The sequence below is a fragment of the Nuphar pumila genome, chromosome 13 (genome assembly GCF_984573655.1).
Source record: "Nuphar pumila chromosome 13, dmNupPumi1.hap1.1, whole genome shotgun sequence".
Lineage (NCBI taxonomy): Eukaryota > Viridiplantae > Streptophyta > Magnoliopsida > Nymphaeales > Nymphaeaceae > Nuphar > Nuphar pumila.
In genome coordinates, this window is record NC_143261.1 from 58,474,936 (window position 1) to 58,493,211 (window position 18,276).

The 18,276-nt window shown below is 35.3% G+C and overlaps 1 protein-coding gene and 1 long non-coding RNA gene across 2 annotated transcripts; both read right to left on the minus strand.

The window, feature by feature from the left end:
- Positions 1-3,957: 3,957 nt before the first annotated feature.
- On the minus strand, positions 3,958-5,188 carry LOC149818480 (ubiquitin-NEDD8-like protein RUB2). The gene is made up of 2 exons (XM_089985506.1): positions 5,096-5,188; positions 3,958-4,459 (listed from the first exon to the last, which is right to left on the minus strand). The coding sequence occupies exons 1-2, from the start codon at positions 5,186-5,188 to the stop codon at positions 4,193-4,195; spliced, it is 360 nt and encodes a 119-aa protein (XP_089841632.1). The 3' UTR covers positions 3,958-4,192.
- A 5,143-nt stretch (positions 5,189-10,331) lies between these two features.
- On the minus strand, positions 10,332-18,221 carry LOC149818481 (uncharacterized). The gene is made up of 3 exons (XR_016427324.1): positions 18,151-18,221; positions 10,452-10,508; positions 10,332-10,371 (listed from the first exon to the last, which is right to left on the minus strand). It is a non-coding gene; the product is annotated as an uncharacterized LOC149818481 (long non-coding RNA).
- Positions 18,222-18,276: the final 55 nt, after the last annotated feature.

Consider the following 18,276-nt stretch of genomic DNA (forward strand, 5'->3'; position numbering starts at 1 on the left):
GAGAGATGTCATCAATAAAACTTCAAGGGGAATGGGAATTAAGCCAATTAAGTCATCACCTAAGGATACCCAACCTAGAGCGCTGGAGATCCCACATGCATAGGTTCAATGGGAAACGAATTGGTGAATGACAGATATTGAGCATATTTATGTAAGCCCATTATTGATGTGTGCTCATGAGCTGTAACTAATATGAGGGTTGAGCTAATAGCTCTTAATGAGTTTGTAGGCCTTAAGGCTAAGGTGTGTGTTACAGTACACCTAGACAAACTCACCTATATGAGTGTAGAAATGTGAGCCGTTTCTTATGAGAATTGGCAATTCTCTAGAGCACTCATGAATCCAGGAAAGCACAAGGCTCTAAATGTGCCAACATGAAATCCACACAATCGTACTTTTGGAAACCTATGTATGATTGAAAACTCCGTTAACAATATAAGAAGCTAAGTTCAAGGTAAGTCCACTTAGCACCTTGGTTAATTTAGGTTTTCTTTCAAATAGTAGGGGTTCAAGTCACACAAACACTCTCACTAATGCATAAGTTTCTATGCAAGCCAAATATATTTTAAAACTAGTGGGGGATTGTTAGGAAAGTTTTAAAATATTAATGATTACTACCAAAAGAGTTTTGAAAAAGTTTAGTCCCATATCTAAGAGAGAAAAGTTTTTCAAGAGGTTTAAATAGAGAGCTTGTTATCTATTCTTTACTTTGGTAAGCCTTGATTCTTTAGGTGGATTGCGGACGTTGCTGCGCATCGTGCAGCAACGGACGCGCCGTTCGCGCACACGCGCGTGCGCAAGGGCGCTTGAGGCGCAATGTGTCACTTTGCACTTTGCGCACTCGCAGCGGTGCGAGGTGCTTATGAGGTGAAAATATCCGTTTTGTTTTTCGGTTTGAGTTATCTGGCCGTTTGAAAAGCTTTAAGTTGCATGCATATCGAGTTAATGTTGCATTGTGACTGTTGGGCGGTTTTGGAGGCCTTTGATTGACAGTCAAAGGTGGGTGACCGTTCAGGTCTTTTTCGTCCTATTTTCAAACCGTCAGATTTATGGCCATTAATCTCATTTATCGCAAAACGTTTTGGCCTCTCTAAAAGTCTATAAATATCTTCTATTTCGTCTTTTGAATATACAAGAATTTTACGACTCTCAAAAAAAAAAAAAATCTTCTTCTTCCTTCTTCTCGATTTGGCTTGCAGAGTACAAGTGTGGTAGAGATCATCTGTCCTTGCGAAGCAGTGACTCTCTGGAGGTTCAAGCCTAGTTGTATCCTGGGAACTCAGTCGCATCAAACCCCTTTTCCCATCTTTGGTCTTCCCGGAGTGGGGCGATTGAAGTTCTAAAGATAGCGATCTTAAGAACGTGCCTCTAGGCTTGAGATCTCTTTTCTAAAATCCATTTTCACAAGGTTGGTGTAACATTTATACCTAGTCAGTCAGGAGAAGAGACCCTTGCATGCAGAAATTTGAAAGGTTCATTGTGAGTAGGGGTGGTGGGAGCGACTCCGTGATGGACGAGCCACCATGGGGCGGCGCCTATATCCATTTCGGATCACATGTCAATAATGCTCGAATGGGAGGTAAGATGGATGAGCAATCGAAGGTTCAAGTTTGAACTATGGTAGTTGAGGGACCCAAAGCTGGTTGAAAGCATAGAAGGATGGTGAGCCCACCCGCAGGTAGCCGCTTAGGCTGTTCTTATATTCACAAAAAAATAAACCACATAAGAACTCGATTAATTGAGTGATCCAAAGGAGAAGGGGTTGTGAGATTCAAGCAGATAGAGGAACTGTGTTTAATGCAGAGGGAGATGGCAGCATGGCGGGGTGATGCACATGAGGTGGAGGGATTAAATGACAGGAAAAAGCTATTGATCGATGATATATCAGAATGAAGAGCAAGGCAGGAGATTAAATGGAAGCAAAGATCCAAAGTACATTAGATGTGTTGTGGCGATAAAAACACTAAGTTCTTTCGCTTCCTCTAGAAGAAATAACTTCACTTGGCCTTGTCAATTGGAGGGCATCTTTATGAGAATGATGAAATCTAAAGGGAGGCAACAAAATACGTTAGTGACTTTTTTTTACCTCCAATATGGGTGAGGACTCTCTTGACATAAGTGAGACCCCCATGGGTTGTTTTGATTCGAGGGTGCAAGACTTCGTGAACAGGGGTTTATTGGTAGATGAAGTCAAGCAAACAAAATGAAAACTCCTCAACAACAAGGCCCCGTAGGTGGACGAATTCCTTGTTGAATTTTTTAAGGTGGCTTGGCCAGCATGCCAGAGAGACTTTATGGCAGTGTTTAACGATCTTTATAGAAACTCATGTTTGCCAGGGAGATGGGGGTGAATCCCTCTTGGTCCTCTTTCCTAAATAACCTAGGAGATTGAGATTAAAAAGTTAAGACCAATTTCACTCTTAGGCACCCTGTTCAAAATTATAACCAGGGAGATAGCAAATTTTATGCAAATGTCCTCCCAAAATATGCAAACGGCGCTCTTTTATTTTACGATTTTCTCCCAAATATGTACTTTTGAAGCGGCACTAAAGGCAAAAGCTTTGCTAAAGGCTTTAGTGATACTTTTGAAGTGTTGCCAAATGCCCATCGTGCTTTTGGAGTGTCAGTTTTTTTCAACAAACTCTTTTTACTATAAATCACATAAGAGCACAAGCAGGAAGACATTTGGACATTCACATGTGAAGGTCAGAACATTCACAAATGTGAAAGCATAAGGACATTCGCAAATGTGTAAGAGAAAATTCACATATTTGGATATTTGAGAGGGAAGTTCACATATCAAAGGAAATTCACGTGTGAAGGGTGAAAAAGTCCTTTTACAACCGAAAAGTTGTGATTTTTGACATGGGCAGATTTCTCCCTATGCGCTGCAATCTAACAGTAGATGCAATTAATTGAATATCTCCATGTCCCATGTGATTAAATTTGTAAATCCAATACCTTTTTATTTTACAGCATTCTACACTTTTTCCACATGCATCTAATTGACATACTTGTACTTGATTTGGTACTCATAGATATACTTGGTTATCAAAACAACCACTAAAAATGACATGATATGTGACTTCTAATTTCTCATGTTAATCATATTTCTTCTTTTTACATTTTCATAACTTTTTGAATATTTTAAATATATAGTTTTATTTCATGAAAATTTGTACTTTTAAATATATTAAGAAAAAACTCTCGAGTCAGCTGAGTTGACTTGCCAAGTCATGAGTTGCAGGTCAACTGAGATTTGACTGAGATTCTTGGTTTGTCAACCATGCATACACATGCCCGCAACACACACACACACATGTACACACCCACACACATGTGCACAAGCGAGCACACACACACACACACACACAACACGCAACTCAACATCTCACCCTATTTTGCAAAAATATGTGCACATGTCAAGAAATAAAAGTGAAAGAAGGTCAATGTCAAAATTTCCCAAACACCAAAACTTTCTAATCCAATAAGCCATCTACGACAAATTATAGAAAGAAAATATGAATAGAAAATTAGATGAAAAGTTAACATTATCCGTCTTTAATAAAGCATGTACACTGTACACTGATAGGTATTTGTACGAGTAGGACAGAACTCGATTGTGTCCCCTACAAAAGACACCATACATATTACAGCGAGGATGAGATGAAATGCCATCACTACAACCAGCACACAAAAATAGATAGAACTGAGAAACAGATCATATGAACCAGTTATACAAGAGGGGAGCTGGGCACAGCTATCCAAGGGGACAATCAAATGCACAGATAACTGATTACACTGATAGCTAGATTATTAAAAGTTGCATTATAGTAGCCAAGGTGTGCAACGTTTGAACCCAACTAGGGATAGTTACCCAGCTTGACAATCGAAGAAGCAGGAAACATATAACAGTAACGGTAATGCCGATGATGGAGAAAAAAAGTGAAACATCAGTTAGGAAAATTAGCTGAATAGAAAACCAAATGAAGAAATTTAAGATATAAATAACCAAGCAAACCAATTAAAGGTTGACAAGAGAAATTCAGATTCCAGAACAGCTAAACAATGTGAAACCAAATAACAAGACGATAAATCAGAGGGACACTAGAAACAAAAACTTACACGCAAATGCTCAACCAAGAAAACACAATTCTTTCTAAACTAAGTGATCGGATAAACCCATCGGCAATCAGTGAAAAACACAGAGACCACACCTCTGTTGTACAGGCAGGATGCCTTCCTTCTCTTCCACACGCTCCTTGATCCTGTCGATGGTATCGGTTGGCTCGATATCGATCTCTATTTCTTTCCCGGTAAGTGTCTTCACCTTGATCATCTGGATGTTGTAATCTGAAAGAGTCCTCCCATCTTCCAACTGCTTCCCTGCAAATATTAGCCTCTGCTGATCAGGGGGAATGCCTTCTTTATCCAGAAGAAAACATAACACCCATATTCTCTATTTAGACTATCACCCACAAAACCAATAGAAGAAAACAATGGAAGGAACATTGAAAAGAGGGAATAGGACCAAAAGAATCCATTGAAAAACAAAAAGAACAACAGAAAGGAACTCATTAGTTCGTCATAAACCAAATCTCCGTCTCAGAAATCAGACCAAAAAGATGAAACTCAGAAAACCAGCCGAACCACACAAAGGCCCAAACCTCAACTTCTTAATCCATGCAAAGTTTGTAATCCAAAAACCCAACACATTCCTTCAAAGGGGAGCTAAAAGATGGATTTGTGAACCCTTTTTCTGTTCTAAAAGCAAGACCACAAAAAATAAAACGAAAATTAAGAGCCAAAAACATGAGCCCTTCCATCAAGAGAGAGAGAGAATCAATAGATGGGTATGTCACTACCAATCAGCAAAACGGTAGTCCGAAATGAGAAAGAAGAAAAAGAAAAACCAAATTTCATACTCAGAGCACCGGTTTCTCCTCCTGCTCCTGACACAAATCCCTCGGACAAGCAATACCAACAAACCAAAAGCGCCCAACAAAATGAAAAGAAGAAAAAAAAAAGGAAGAAAGGGCACGAAGAGAGAGAAAAAAAAGAGAGGGAGGCGTGATCTCCTGTGCCTCCAAAGCACCTGAATCTTGGCCTTGACGTTTTCGATGGTATCGCTACCCTCGACCTCCAAAGTGATCGTCTTCCCCGTCAGGGTCTTCACAAAGATCTGCATCTCTCTCTCTCTCTCAGGAAACAAGGGAACGACGTTTTTTTCAATTGGTCGTCGTATTTATGTTGGAGTACTCTCTCTCTCTCCTTCGTATTTATTTGAGAAAATCCCATTTAAGGCCAACGTTTTACCCCTTATTCCAGGCATGGGCCTCACATTTCTGACATTCCACATATAGCCTCTGTTTTCTTGTAAATTTCCAAACAAAGGCCTTCACGAAATCGGATTCGGAGTTGGATCCGATTTTAAAAAGCAATCCGACTAAATGCTAGTAGATTGGGCCGGGCCGGGCAGCCCGTGCCCTGCCTGCAGCCTGGCTCAGCCCGTATATAATAATACTAATATAAGTTATATAACATAGAATACTATATATACAACATAGAATATAATGTATATTTTATATATAATATATATTATATATAATATACATTATATGCAAACCTCATTTGAAGTATGAGATAAATGTCATTAAAAATATCACAATTAATAATTGAGAAGTGTTGTTAAAGTCTTATAGATGTTAAACAGCATTTTTGAAAACCAACGTCAGCACTAGCAAAGCAATAAACTCTGTTACTATTTTCAAGCATTTCAATAAACAAGTTAGAGAAATAAGGACTTTCCTGATAACAAAAGTCATTCGGACTAACTCATTTTTTAGGTGTTTGATCTGATATCCCATCATACTCATTTTTTCTTTTGTTTTTAGGTGTTTGATCTGATACAAGGTTTGTACCTTGGCTTTAGACAACAACCATTTGCATTAAGGAAGATATTTTTGATCTCTTTCGTGTTTTCGAGAGAGCTTTGTTGCATTTTGATCTTCATTCACGTGTGCAGTATTTTATTTATTTTTATTCACATTAGGGTACAAGATTTTACATTATTCAACATGTTTAGAATTTAGGATAGGTCGATCAAACATGAAATCGTGTTTCTATGGTTCGATTTATGTTATATTCATATTTAAAACCCTATTTTGCTTTCATAATATCCATTTTAATTCGCAGAAGTGATTTAACCTATTTTCTAATGAAAAATGATGTAGATTCGTATTTAAATTCATGTTATAAGTTAGATTTGATATTTGTAACATGCTGGATATGTTTATGCCTGGAGTTAATATGATTTTGATGGATTATAAAGTTGTTTGGATGTTTTTATAAACTCAAAATCCTTTTTCAAAAATCAATTTTGAGAAAAATATATTATCTTAAGTAAAAATGTTGGTTATTGTGTTTAATTCATGATATGCATGATACTTCTGTGTTACATATATGTAACATGCTTACATATATTTATGTATAAATATGATATGTTTTTGATGAGTCAAAATCATTGGTTGCATATTCTTAGTGTTTTGGATGAAAACATAAAGTTCTTGATGTGTTTCTTAAAAACTGCATGTTGTTATGTATTTTTATTTCGATCTGTTGTAAAGAAAAATATAATTTTCAAGTCGATGAACCCATAAATTATGAATTTAGAAATGTTTCTGACATACAGAAGCAATTCAAAAAAAAATTGAGCTCAATGAGTTTCGGGTTTAGAGATATGACCTCCGCAAGTCGACACAAAATTTATGTCCCGATAGAAAATCTTTGTAGGCTGCATATTTTTGTAAAAATTATACCTCCCAAATTATTCTAGATTTATGGTTGATATTTTTATATGTGTTAGCTTATATATGGTAGAACACACGATAAAAATCATGTAGGCAGATTATTTACAGTTTAAGAATTAAAAATCTTGAAATTTTGGTCCAGAATCTGTAATTTCTAAAAAATAGTTTGCTAAATAATATAAATAGTCTGTATTACAAAATTTTTAATTATTTAAAAAAAAAATTAAGTCTGGGTTTTTGGGGACATCTGTTAGACATATCAAGCCAACCATAGTAAAAAATTTAGAATTTATTTCGTTATGTGTGATGAATGACTAACTTTTCTTTGAAAAGATCAAACCAGACTAGACTGTTCAGTGAACAAAAAATAATCGATGTTTCTAAAAAATTTATTTCTTGACTCTGAATGGGTTTAGGTCAGGGTTTCTTCTTGTAGATAGCTAATGTGTATATGAATGTACATTAAAAATCTTAGATCCAGAATCACTTTATATGATTTATGTTTGAGCTTCTAAGAACATGTAAGATTCTGTTTTTACAGTTTTGCATGTAAATTGTTTTTGCCAGTTTGCATGTGATGTGTTGAATTACATGCATGTATTGGTTCCAGATTTGAACCAGGTTTATTATATGCAATATGATAATAATGTATAGCCTAATGTGATGTTATATATGCTTATGATGATTATGTATAATATGTTATTATGGTATGTGGCTTGTGAACATGATATGTCGCATAATGCAAAATGCTTACTTGAATGTATGAGACAGTTCGAAAGGTGAATGAGATTGTATTGTGACTTATGATTAAGCTACACATGGGCCTATTGAGGCCGTGTGTGAGTAAAATATTATTGTAATAATCATGTGAATGCATTATTTATATTGTCTTATGATGCATATGATTAATTATACTTATTGACATATAATGATACACTGTTATGACTGAGTAGGGTGGTAGCCCAATCAGATGATGCATGATGAGGTGCATGTTATGGATATACAGATCCATTATGTTTTTGTGGAAAGAGTGTATGATAATTTAAAGAGGTATAAGAGACCTTAACAATATACCAATAATATGATTCTTTGATTGTCCTCTGATGATGGTGGGATCCTTGGATGACGGTCATGAGGGACCATGAGGATACTGAACAACATTTGCATTGTTTGTCCCAAGAACCCGATATGGAGGTTCATGTTCCTAGCCATGATTGTAGAAAATTTTCCACCATTTTGTCGAGGATCGTGAGATTGGCTCAACTGTAGCATATTGGTATATTAAGAAAAATGGTGTTGGAGGATGTGTAGGCCTTGTCGTCACGACATTGGGTGATGATGCTCGAAGTCGATCGAGAAACATATATGAGATCCTAGTACATAATAAAATATAATTGTGTATGATTAAGATATAGTTGGGATCTACCTTGGACCTCAGAATTTTACCCATGCTAGTATCCGCGAAGTGGTTAGGAGAATAACTTAAATTGGTTTGTATTAAACATATACATGCATTCAAAAGAAACATTCTATACGGAGATAAAAGTTTTTCATGCAATTTGCATTGGTTCATTTATTGTATATGCATAATATATGCATCGATTTTTGTATCATGTGATATTGCAAGTATGCTTGAATTTATTTATGTTGCAAGCATATCTGAATCGTTATGTGCACATAAATATTTTCTAAACTTGATATTTAGTGGATTTATACTTTATTCTTTACTATTGGATAATATAATATTTTGTATGAGAACTGTGAGTTCTCAAACTTAATCGAGTAGGTGATGATGCGACTAGTTTTGCTAGAGATGGCAAAATTTATTATGGTTGCTGGATTCTATATGTTATGGGATTGATTTAAACTTTATGAACTTAAAGTTAAAGTTTATTAATTTTTAATTTTGGTTTGAACTATTTCATTTTAAATTATGGTTTAAAATGGATGATTGGTGTGTTGGGATGTGAATCTGTGATGTACCCTAGATTCGTGGGATGTTTTTAGTATTAAAAAAAAAGTTGTATTTCGTTTTCATCTTGACAAAGGGATCTTGTCTTTGGTGTCTCTTTTGCGAACTTAGTTCTAATGGGCTATAAATGCTAGTGCTTGCGTAGAAGTTGACCTCTTAGAGCTTAGTTTGGTTGAAGCAGGACCATAGATCAGTTATAGCATCATTCACTTTCTTTAAAAAAAATCATATATTTTCGGAGGTGAATTTGAGGTCGTTACATAGTTGATATCAAAGCAGGTTTAGAAACAACATCATGATTTATAAATTCGTGATCTAGAAAATAGTCTATGCATCACCGATAATAGAAATGTAAATCTACTAATCAGAGTTCAAATAGGAAACACTGAAAAACTGAGATCTCTTGACTACTTCCAAATACGACTCCACGATGCTCCAATTATGCGTTACCTGAAAAATTTTAATGCAGAAGGGTCAGACTCCCCTGTCTGCGTAAGAAGCATTATATCTATATGTGGTGCTCAGTGTCCTGTATACAAATATGTGCAACAACTGCAGATATAACTAGCATGGAAATTTATATCATTCTAAGAAAATGATTATGCTTTCAATTCATGATACAATGCAAAAGAGGATTGAACTAAAGATACATTTATCCACATTAGCACAAGCTGTAGATTCTACAAGTTTTACGAAAGTCATATCAACAGTACATAATTCTTCAGGAATAAGTTTTCAGTCAACTTAAATTATTTAATGTTTATCTTACTCTCACCCTGTGGGTAAGCACAGGCATAGACATTGTAGTGAACTGAGACCATACGGTGAGATGCCTAACTCTCACGAAAACACGAACATCCATGAAGCTCATACCACCTACCCTCTCCAAGGTAGATCATGGGTCCGGTAACATGCACCATCTTTCAGGTGTACCCAGAGCCTGAAGAATCCGGTAACATATACTGTCTTTCAGGTATACCCAGAGTCTCAAAGGTTTTATATTTCATTTTACATTTTCTTTGTAACCAAGTGCGAGCTATCGCACTACGAGGGGTCTGGTAACATATACCTTCTTTCAGGTATACCCAGAGCCTCAGAAATCTCATATTTGATTTCTCAATTATTTTCCTGTGCGAGTCATCGCACCAAAGATGATTCTCAAAATTCCGAACCCGCCTTGGGGTTCACACACATTGTATGTACTTAATTTTTTTTTTGTCAGGGTGCCATGAGCACCATCAAGATAGCATTTCTCGGAACATGGCTCGACTCGGAGCTCACAGTCATCATTTTTTTTTTTGAAGTTATGAGCTAGGGTGTAAACAATAGCATGTGCTTGAATCCACAGAAAAGCAATTGACAAATAATTGAAGGTAATGGTGCCCTTTTTGTTCCACAACCCATAGAAGCAGAAAATCAATTAAAATAAGGCACAACAAGTACAATGTTAAGTTAATTATTTCAAAACAAACAAAGCAGTAACAGTGCCTGAACAATTACTTTAATAATTGTTGCATCAACCAATTCACCAAATTGGCTCATGTGTTGCCTTAAACCTTCATCATCTACCTCCCAAGGAACACCCAAGACCTGAGAAGTTTTATACAAAACAGGATAAATATATTCCCATAAGTAAATGTATAAGGAGTAGGTTTCATAAATAAGCATACCACCAGCCTTGTGCTTCCTGTAGACATTGTTCTCCCACTCCACTCCTTACAAATGACCTTCAACACAACGAAGTAGGGGAAAATATGCTTAATCATTCATGAACTGGATACATTCAGAAAAATACCACAAATGAAAGCGACCAACATAGTCTATATTACAGCTTCATAATACATTAATGGCTGGCATGATTCTTAGCAGTTCGCATAAATGCATCAGCCTTAATTTCATGTTTTTGCACAATTTCATTCGGTGGAGTTGTAAAACCTGCTCCCTTGGTAAGGGACATTACTAATCTCTTCGTTCAAGTCAAGCGAAAAAAGGAGAGAAAGAGAGACAGATCTTATATTAGCATAACAACTATATCTTCAGTTGTTTAACATATCAAAATCCATATCTGAAAAGCAATAGCAGACACACCAATAGTATGTTACAAACCAATCATGCACGTGCACACATGCACACACAATACACAGTATCAGTCACACTCAAGAATGTTGGGGTAGATTAAGACATCATCATGCTCTTATGCATAATGCATGCACATACACATAATTTTGCATATAAATAGAATCACATATGAATTCACCATTACAACACAAACCAAGAAATAAGTGTTTCATCTTATCGTATATGAATTCACCAACAGATGAGAAATTCACAAAACAACCATAATGCAGCAATATACTGTAACTAACACATATCTCCAAACACAAGTTCCATTCTTCTTCAATTCACCAACCGGAGCTCAACAGAGCCTGTCGGTGCCCACTTTCACGTTTGGGGAACTGAACTTGGGTCGGTCCAGCTGACCCGCACTCAACCTAGCCAAGCTGAGTTGAGCACGAGTTTGACCTCGATGTCACCAAAAGCCATCACCTCCTTCAGCGAGGTCATTTCGCCAACCTTGACCCTACCGCTTGTGGTCGTCACCTTCGCCACAACCTTGTTCTTCACTACCATCATCGGTCTGGAAACCGAGGTTAGCATACGTGTCCTCGCTCATAGTTGGATCGTCAATAAAATACGATCAATGTCATGCTAATCGAGGAGAATTCTCGAGGGCCTTTTTGAAATTTCTTTATTTCTCGTGAGACCACATGCATTACAAGGTAGGTTTATAATAACTTTAACATATATGTGTAGTTTTAGGTTTTTTGAAATGCTTGGGGTTTTCATAATTACATAGTTTATATATATATATATATATATATATATATATATATATATATATATATATATATATATTCAAAAATTGTTTGTGTGGCATGCCTTTTGAGAAAATATATATTTAAGTAATATTTGTTTTTCATAAACAAGAATGCGCATATGTTAAAAAAGTATCAAAATTTTCCATATGTGAGTATTTGAACATGTTTTCAATAAAAGACACGTATATGTTCAGGTTTTACAAACATATTCTAACATATGTATTTTGGATTTTATGAATAGTTAAATACGAGTGTATTTCAAGATTTTATGAATAAATATATGTATATGGCTCATGTTTTTTGAATATGCATGTTTCTGAAATTATTACGTAGTTTTAAGCCTGTGTAAATGCTTATGATGAATGATAAAATGCATATCAAAGATGCTGCATAGTATCTATGATTAAAAGCATGTTATTCAATTGTTATTTTATGTGAGGCAAAACAGGGTGGTTCAACAAAGATAGGAGGTTGTTCAGCAGGAGCGGCTGAGAGCAGTCACCAGGAGTCAGTGAAGGTGGCACTGGTGGGTGCCATCGGTGGCTGCCCAGTTGGTGGGAAGGAGAGAATCAGGTGGCAATGGTATGGTGCAAGACGAAAATCAGGAGAGAGATGGGCAGTGGTGGTGGTGGTGGTGGTGGTGGTGCTGGGTTTACACGAGAGAGGGGAGAGTGAAGGGTGAAGGGGAGCATGAGTGAAGTTTATGATACAGGTGAGAGGGAATGTAATGGGCAGAAGGGGCATGAGTAGAGTATTTATAGGAAGAAAAAAAGGAAAAATCCAATTAGAAAGGGGGAAAACCTTTTTGATTTGAAAAAAAGTAGGGGGAAAAAACATTTTCAAAGGCGAGTGTGGAAAGAAAAACTTGAAATTAGAATTTGGTTTTGAATTTCTTTTTAGTTTTAAGTAGGAAAACAAGTGGGCTTGGATTTGGATTTTGGTGAGACCTATTTGGATCTCATTAAATCCAAATCCAACCTACTAATATATATATATATATATATATAATTAAATTCATTTGGGTCATAAGTGGACTTAAATCCTATTTATTTAAATGAGATTCATTTGGGTCTTAGGTGGATCCAAACAAATTTATTATACTTTAATAGGATCCATTTGAGTCACAAATGGATCTAAAATTTTATTTACTTGATGAGATCGAATTGGGTCTCCAAGTGGATCCAAAAGTCCTTTTCTTAGTGAGATCCATTTGGGTCATCTAAATATATCCAAATCTTATTTTACTTAGTAGAATTCATTTGGGTCTCTAAATAAATCCAAGACACTTTCTACTTTAAAGAAAGATCCAATTGCGTCTCAAATGGATCTAAATTTCTTCTATGCCTGATTTAAGCCCCGATATAAATCAAAACCCTACCCAAATCTATTTCGGTTGACTGAAATCATTTGGAGATCCAATCCTAAATAACTTGAGATCGAGTGGATCTTATATGTTCATTCAAATAGTTCAAACTTGCGTTTGAGTTGGTTGATCCTCTTAGATCTATATTGAGGTCGAGATCCAAATACTTCATACAAAACCTCATAACTGCCCAATTAAATATCAAATAACTTCAATAAATGCCAAAATATTATCCATAAATAACTGCTAATTAATCAATCAATATTAGCTAAGTAATTTGCTAAAAAATGATATTTAATCAAAGTTAAATACCAAAATAATTCACAAAAAAAAATCTTTTATTTATTTAAAAATTTTGAGAAATTTATAACTTTACATTATTGCTCAATGAATATTATTTCAATAAAGAGCAATTGGCAATCATTGATGTTAAGTCAATTTAGTTGTTTGAGCAACTGTGTAACAAAAGACTTAATGATATAGAACGATTTCAATGGCTATCAATATAGTCAAAAGATCGAGAAGTTGTTATCGACAAAAGGTTTAATAATCTTTAGCACTATCATAATTTTTTAAAGATCATGTGATAAGAAATAACTATAAAATAAAATTTATAAAAAACTGCAATAACAGAGTAACTGTAGTATGCATGAGAAATAACTTCCGGACTATGGTTTATTCCACTTGGAGGATCCATTGAACAAAGGTGCAGAAAACATCATTCTTTCAAGTGAAGAAGTATCAAAGTGAGCATACATGTGGTGGATCATTGGACAACGTAGTAGTGAAAAAAATATCTTTCAAGTGGATTTCAAGTGTTATTCTTGAACACTTAGACGATAACCCAAAGTTAACTCTAAAAGAAATCTTAAATGACATTAGTCGCAAGGAAAGTATGAAGGTTACGTACAAACAAGCATGACATTAATGAGAAATGACTAAGACTAAGTCCTATATGGTTTATTCGAAGAGTTTTTCAAGATGCTTTTTGCCTATTGTCATTATTTGATGACGACTAACCGATGATCGACAATGTGCATTGAAACTGATAGACGACATTGATTTATGTACATGTTCGTATCTTTTCGTGCATGCATTGATCAGTTTTTTAAAGAAAGCCCTCCACTTCTTATGGTAGATGACACATTCCTAAAAGAAAAATACATAAATATTGTTGTCAGCCCATGGTATTGATCCTTGTGATCAAATATTTTCGGTTGCATTTACTGTTATTGATAACGAGTCGAATGAATCATGGGTGTAGTTTTTTTATGCATGTGAATGCACAATTGAGACACTAATACAATGACATACCCAAAGTTAAAGTACAATTAACAGCTATCTCAAATAAGCACACAAAGCTACACAATATGTTCTCCCATACATGGCTAAATTGTCAGGTTGAATTTTACACAAAACACTACGATAAACTTTTAACATAAATTTGGAATATCACTAGGTCAACTTTGGTAAAGCACAACCAAAGCACTCACGAGACAAAAGTATAATTATTTTCTTAAAAAGATTCAGGAGCAAAGGGAAGATGCATACAAGTATGCAACTAAGGTCATAAAAGAAAAACATTAGGCTAACATATACTTTTCAACTAGAATGTACAAGCGCTTAACCTCTAATATAGTAAAGAGATTTAATGCGAGGATTCTCACAATACATGGCTAAATTGTCAGGTTGGATTTTACACAAAACACTATGAAAAACTTTTAACATAAATTTGGAATATCACTAGGTCAACTTTGGTAAAGCACAACCAAAGCACTCACGAGACAAAAGTATAATTATTTTCTTAAAAAGATTCAGGAGCAAAGGGAAGATGCATACAAGTATGCAACTAAGGTCATAAAAGAAAAACATTAGGCTAACATATACTTTTCAACTAGAATGTACAAGCGCTTAACCTCTAATATAGTAAAGAGATTTAATGCGGGGATTCTCACAATACATGACAAGTCACTAAATCCTCTTATTGAAAAACTTTATCTCATGATGATGAAACTTTTTGAAAACCAAAAGAATAATACCCATAACATGTGTGGTGCCTAAAGTAAAAAAAAGTTGGACGATGGTAAGAAAGAAGCACGAAATCTATGTGTTCAAGTAGTGCATTGCCTTCATCGTCGATACAAAGCCTACAATCACTCTCACAATTGCAATGTTTATCTTAAAAAACAAACATGCTCTTGTAGAGAGTAACAGGTTAGCGAGATTTTGTGCAAACATATAATCACGTGCATTTTGTACGAAGACAAGTTATCAGAAGATTACTACGATAAGTTCTACACTATTAAATCGTATCAAGCTGCATATAATACTTATTCATTTTTTCTAATGACGGATAATATCTCACATCACTCCTCCAAACCTTATTCCAGTCTTACCACCTAAAGCGCATCCTAAAACAAGATACCTTAAGAAGAAACAAAAAACAGAACACAAAAATGTTGGGTAATACAAGTGCAATCATTTTTGATGAAATTGGCCACAACCGGCGAAAGCACAAATAACATTATATTAGAGTACAGATGGTTTACAAAATCTATATTTATTAGAAGTTGTTTTATGAATTCTTTCTTTGTATTTACAATCTTTTTTAATTAATTATTCCAATGTCTTATATCTTTTATGTATATAAGGAGTTCACAATGAATAATTATAAACCAAAAAAAAACATGGTAGTAGAAAGCAGTTCAAACCCCGTCACCAACCCCAAACAAGGAAGCAGTTGTGTTAATTATACAACACATTGACCAGAATTATAAAGTGAAAATTGCCCAACTTCTGATAATTATTTGGTGCAATGAACTTTACACAATTTGGCTTTGAGGATACAACTGAGCTTTGCCTGCTCATGGAGTCTAATCTACAACGTGTTGTCCAACTAAACTGCCTGGCACAAATCACTTAAGATAGCACCTTTAATAAAATGAAAGGGACTCACACTAGGTTAAAAAATGATAGAGAGAGAGAGAGAGATGGATAACAGGAATAAAAGATAGGCTTCAGTTATTATAGACTCGATCCCAACAGCCAATAATTGAGTCAAACGGCATCTACGACCTAAAAAGGAAATTAAATGGTCTAAACAATACTAAAAAACCTAAAAACATATACAGAGGAGGTGACTAGTCAAACGATCAAATGAGAGGAAACAACTAGGCCAATCAATCTTGCATGAAGTACATATCCTTATGTTAAAATCGATGTGAATCTGCTGATATGAATTGAATCTCCTAATTGGAAACAGCAACACTTAAAAAGTCACTTGCTCATGCACAGATATCTTGATAAATTAGATCAGTCAATATCAAGCATGCACTAAACCTTTCAATGAATTGCCGTTTATCCGGATCTCCAGTGGAATTATTTCATCATATAAGCCCTCAAAAATTTCGTCAGCATGTACAGAATTTAGATGACTAAAACTAAATAAAACTAATCCAGTTATTATCATTCAATATTAAACAATAATGAAAAACACGACGGTTAAAAAGGTATACGGAATGCACACTCATGTTCTATGTTTCTTCTTCTTACTCGGAGAATTTAAATTCAAGTTTCTTTTCCCTTTGCCTGACCTTTTCATTCCACTTACAAGCTCTGTAACTTCAATAGAATTTGAAGCCGGCTCTTCCAAAATGCTGCAATACCAAGTTGACAACCACCAGAGTAAGATGAATTTATTCAGCAAAAATTCTAGTTGGCAGGCAGAGAATTGCCTTTTTTATATTTTTTGAGAGGAAACCCCAGTTCAGGTGGTGGGGCCCGGTAGAGATTGATGCTCTGCCGTATGGCCCACTCCCAAGCACATAAAATCCCTCCAGGGAGCTTGATGCTTGGGCTTAAAGCAAGGGATGCACACCCTGGGTATCACAGTTACAAATCTCATTCTCAGGTTAAAAAAGTGAGTTTTCCTCAGGAAAATCTCTGTAAGTTGAAAATTTATACATTCATTACTAATATAGAACAATCCTAGGGTGCTCCCGGAGCACCTACTAGAAATCATATTTGTAGGTTGCATCTTCTCAATCAGATCTTATAGATGTACTTAAAATAGTGTATTTGATAGTAATCATGTTTTGGATCATGTTCAAAATAGGCTTTTTTAGTCATAAAATTTTGGTACCTTGTGAGCCATTGATTTTTGAAGATCTTAAAAAAAAACTACATGTATGACATAATCACATGATCCAAACATTTTTTTCCACTAAATAAAAACTGTAGATCATATCTATAGGGTCTGATCAATGAAAAAAGCACTCAGATTTTGAAAATTTGAAGCTTCTACTAGGTGGCAGTAGGTGATCGGGGAACACCCTATCATTATTAATATAGAGTAATGCTCTGGGAACACCTACTCCCTCCTACTAGAAAGCAAAGTTGTAGATCATATCTATAGGGTCTGATCAACGAAAAAATCACTCAGATTCTGAAAATTTGAAGCTTCTATTAGGTGAGAGTAGGTGCTCTGGGAGCACCTTATATATATATATATAAATATATATATATAGAGAGAGAGAGATTTTAAAAATGAGGTAAGGGGCGTTTACAAAAATACTATACAACATAGGTTACTTTGAGCAATGGGGTGAAAGGCATTTACAAAATACCATATAATATAAGGTAGTTTCAGCAATGGGGTGAAGGAAGTTTAAATGATACGCAACATATAACACAGTTTCCCTTTAAAAAAATATGCACAAGTTGTTTAGAGTCTAATCGGCTACTTGAATAGTACCATACCAAATGTGTAGGGGAGGGAAGGCCCTCTCAGCTGCTATATAAAACGAGGGTGCCTCCCCTTCATTTAGTGAAAAGACATTGCCATCGGTAGTCAGCATTCAATGCTGCCTGACATGCGCCATTCAATGTCAGCTCAGCTCAGCATTGAATGATTGCTGACAAAAAAAACGTTCACACCATCAAAAGAAGCGGCATGATTTTTTTGTATATTTCAAAATCTTACAAAAAATCGTGAGGGTTTTGGCAGTATTTTTAAAATATCGCATTTTTTTCGGGTATATATCGTTTTGTGATTATATTGAAGCCTTTGTGAGCCAAGCAGAGAATTAATTAATTATTGGAGATTTCTAACAAAAATCCATCTATTACCTTGATTTCTTCTCAGCTTTTTTAGAAAGAGATCCCTCAACAATCCTTGCATGATACTTATGGAAAGGAGCACTCCCTTTTCTCTTTTCATCCTAGAGATATTAGAACAGTTGGTGAGAGAAGATG

Coding starts and splice junctions, on each gene's coding strand:
- LOC149818480 (XM_089985506.1), bottom strand. CDS start 5,188: ATGCAGATCTTTGTGAAGACCCTGACGGGGAAGACGATCACTTTGGAG. Junction 4,460..5,095: donor ACGTCAAGGCCAAGATTCAG/GTGCTTTGGAGG, acceptor TAGTCTAAATAG/AGAATATGGGTGTTATGTTT.